Source organism: Nuphar pumila, chromosome 2 (genome assembly GCF_984573655.1).
Source record: "Nuphar pumila chromosome 2, dmNupPumi1.hap1.1, whole genome shotgun sequence".
Taxonomy (NCBI): Eukaryota; Viridiplantae; Streptophyta; class Magnoliopsida; order Nymphaeales; family Nymphaeaceae; genus Nuphar; species Nuphar pumila.
Window position 1 is genome coordinate 146,889,039 of NC_143250.1, and position 3,499 is coordinate 146,892,537.

General features: G+C 43.9%; 1 protein-coding gene across 1 annotated transcript; it reads right to left on the reverse strand.

Moving 5' to 3' along the window:
- Positions 1 to 945: 945 nt before the first annotated feature.
- On the reverse strand, positions 946 to 2,480 carry LOC149847547 (flavanone 3-dioxygenase-like). The gene is made up of 2 exons (XM_089997088.1): positions 1,600 to 2,480; positions 946 to 1,415 (listed from the first exon to the last, which is right to left on the reverse strand). The coding sequence occupies exons 1-2, from the start codon at positions 2,416 to 2,418 to the stop codon at positions 1,182 to 1,184; spliced, it is 1,053 nt and encodes a 350-aa protein (XP_089853214.1). The 5' UTR covers positions 2,419 to 2,480; the 3' UTR covers positions 946 to 1,181.
- Between the last annotated feature and the right edge of the window lie 1,019 nt (positions 2,481 to 3,499).

The following is a 3,499-nucleotide window of genomic DNA, read 5'->3' on the forward strand; positions in this document are numbered from 1 at the left end:
TTGGCTTCATAAGTACACATCATTGTAAGATTTAGCAAACTTATGTACAAATCGAGGTATCTTAATAAACACACATCGCTATTACTTTGCATGTATAAATCATCGCCGATTCAAACTTACAAATCGTTGTATAAATCACAACCTTCAGATTGCATAACGAAACCTTACACGAAACTCAACGAAACGATAGGATTTTGGGTAGTTCAACTGTAGAGTAAGAAATAGTCAGAACGTATACGCAACAGATGGTGGCAACGATGTTGCGACTGCGCATAAGATAAAAACGGATGCTCTGGCGGTAGCAGAGCAAATGAAAGGATGCTTCGGCAGCAACAGAAGAAGGCAACAGATGATCCGATGACAACAGATGAAGGAAATGAATGATCCGGCGACAACAGATGAAGGCAAAGTATGCTCCGGTAGACTTTTCTGCTTAGGGCGAAAATGGATTGTTTTGAACTATTTAAATCCTACAACATAAAGCTTGCTACATACACAATCTTTCCTGAAAAGTTTGGCGCGATCACGATGGAGAGCAGTTTGGTCCTTTTCACGAACCGCCATTTTCGTTTTCTAGATGAAGGGCATTTATGTCCATTTTAGGAAGAGGAAGAGAATGGCGGTAAAGGGTACTTAAGTCTTTGCGACGGCACCAAATTACGATGCTATGTGATGCGGACACACATGGGGATACTAGCCGGTCTGCATCTTATAGGTGGCGCTCATTGGGACCCCCCGAACATGAGATGTAGCTACCGGCCCTGTTTGGGGGGTAACATATAACCTGCTCCGCAAATTTTAAGGGTGATTGAAATTGTAACAGTGTGCTTTTGGTATTACTTATGATGCTTAAACATGCCATGAATACATTTATTGGCGTTGTTTTAGTTCTTCGTATTTATTTTTTTATACGAACATCTTACATTCTACTGCATGACTGCCAAATTGCGCTGAAATAGAGAGCTTTATTCAGTAAAACAGAAGAGTGCAGTTAAGTCTTTAAGAGAGGGAAAACAAGAAACATGACCCTACAACTGAAGCTTAAAACTAGACATCTCACTACATTTTTTTTTTGCCAAACAGTGGGAGTACAGATCCCACCATTTGACATAGGCGGGTTCATCATACATTCTATCGCACCTGGCCAACCAACAGCTAGAATTGATCCACATTCCTTTGGTCTATAGCTTTTCCCTGTCCATGGCAACCTCAACATCACGGTTCATCTTCTTGGTGTACATCTCCTTGAAGCTCACTGGCTTCTCAAGCAGTGGCTTCTCACCCTCAGCTAGCTTCAATGGGTAGATCATGGCTTCCTGTGCTGGATACTGAAATGCACCAATGGATAGACGGCTTGAGCTTGAGTTCACCACCACCTGGTGCTCCACAGCTTTAAACCTCCCGTTGCTCAAATACTATCAAAACACACATCATGGTAAACAGATTTAGTGGCAGTCTTGATCGAGAACACGGATCCCATCATTTGAAATGGATGGTTCTGCTGATGGCTAGGATTGAACCCATCCTACTTCAAATGATTGGATCCGTTTCGTTGTATGACATTGACATGTCAGCTGAACTGATTTTAAAAATACTTACGCGAGCATGCTCACCAAGGTTGACAACAAAGGCACCGGGGATGGGCTTGACGGTGAGCCAGGTGTTGCCACCATCCCTGGTGACCTGAAGCCCTCCAACCTGGTCCTGCAGCAGCAACGTTATGGTGCCCGGGTCGGTGTGCCTTCTGAGACCGAGCGCGAGGTCGGGCTGCGGGCACTTGGGGTAGAAGTTCACCAACACCTTCTGATCCATCTGCACGCAAGCCTCCTTGAACGCCCCCTTCTCCAGCCCCATGCTCTCCGACAGCACCTCCAGTATCCTGGAAGCGAGGGCCATGGTGGCTGAGCAGAAGCTCTCCATAGCTTCTTTCCAGCCTTCCGGCTTCTCCGGCCACAGTTCGTAGTCGCGGGAGTTGACGGGGTAGGAGAAGAAGGTGAAGAACTCGCGCCAGTTCTCGATGGTCTCCCCGAACATGTGGTTGCTGAAGATGAACCCGCCGTGCTTGCCGGCGGTCATCTCGTACCGGAGCTTCTCGTCGGCCGGCAGGGCGAAGAAGCGGAGGGAGAGGTCAGCCGTGGAGGCGATCACGGACGGGTCGATCCCGTGGTCGACGACCTGGAAGACGCCCCAGTCCTCCAGGGCCTCCACGATGCTGCGGAAGGCGGAGGACCGGCGGAGGGGGTCGCGGGAGTCCAGGTCGGCGATGGAGAGGACGGGGACGGAGTTCGTGAAGTCGTCGTGGGCGACCTTGGGGCGCTCGGAATGGTTGCGGACGAAGGCTACGGGGACGGTTTGCTCCTCGCCCAGGGATGGGAGGAAGGGCTTCAGGGCCTGCGCTTGCTCCAGGTTCGGTGCCATCTCTCTCTCTCTCTCTCTCTCTCTCTCTCTCTCTCTCTATTCTCCCTCTCTCTCTGGAACTGTTTTGTGTGGGAGTCATAGCATCCATTTATAATGCACTTCAGCAAAGGGTGGATTTGGTACAACATAAAAAAATATATATTTATATATATACCCATAATGTTTTGGGCATGTAAGATGGGGGATAGTTGTGTCTTCAACTCGGACTTTTACCTTGGAAAGACGTGGGCCCATTAAGTGGGCCGGTTCTATAAGGGTTTTCTTTTGTCATCCAAATATATACTTGGTGGTGTTATTGAAGGCAGGAAATTTATGAGACTATTGAGCTAGATATCATACATAGATTCAAGATTTATCGACTCAATCAGGATGGTTTGTTTGCTAAAGATCAAACTTTGGATTGTGTTATTTTCAATCTAAAAATTATGATTTTTTGAGTCATAAAATTTTAGTAGGGACCATTAATTTTTGAAGCCTTTGAAAAACCAGCTTATGCATTGCATTCTTATGATTCAAAACTCATTTCTCACTATATATATATGTATATATATAAGGACTCTTTGCTATGCATGTTCATACGACATCAATGAATAAAAACTCATAACTATGATTTGTTTCGACTCAATTTGGCACCATAGATGCAATTTACATGTTTTATTCAGTGAGGATCAGTAATTGCAATGGTAGGGGTCTGCCTAACCCCAGCTTCCATATTAAAAAAAAAAAAGATCAGTACTTGGATCACACTAGATGCATCAACAAGCTTTTCCCAAATAAAAAATTCAATGGTTATAACTTTTAGCTCAAAAAAAAAAAAAAAATATATATATATATATATATATATATATATATATATATATATATATATATTAATTAAAACATCATCCTAGCTGGGCCAATCTGTATAGGTTTTACATGCAAATACTCCCAGTGTACTGATAAAGGTAAGAAACTATTGAGCTAGAAATCACGAGTGCAAACTATATCAACTCAATCAAACCACATTCATGTGTTAACATGATTTGTTTGCCAAGGATCAATAATTGGATCATGTTTTTTTGTTGAAAAAATATGATTTTTC

Coding starts and splice junctions, on each gene's coding strand:
- LOC149847547 (XM_089997088.1), bottom strand. CDS start 2,418: ATGGCACCGAACCTGGAGCAAGCGCAGGCCCTGAAGCCCTTCCTCCCA. Junction 1,416..1,599: donor ACCTTGGTGAGCATGCTCGC/GTAAGTATTTTT, acceptor GTGTTTTGATAG/TATTTGAGCAACGGGAGGTT.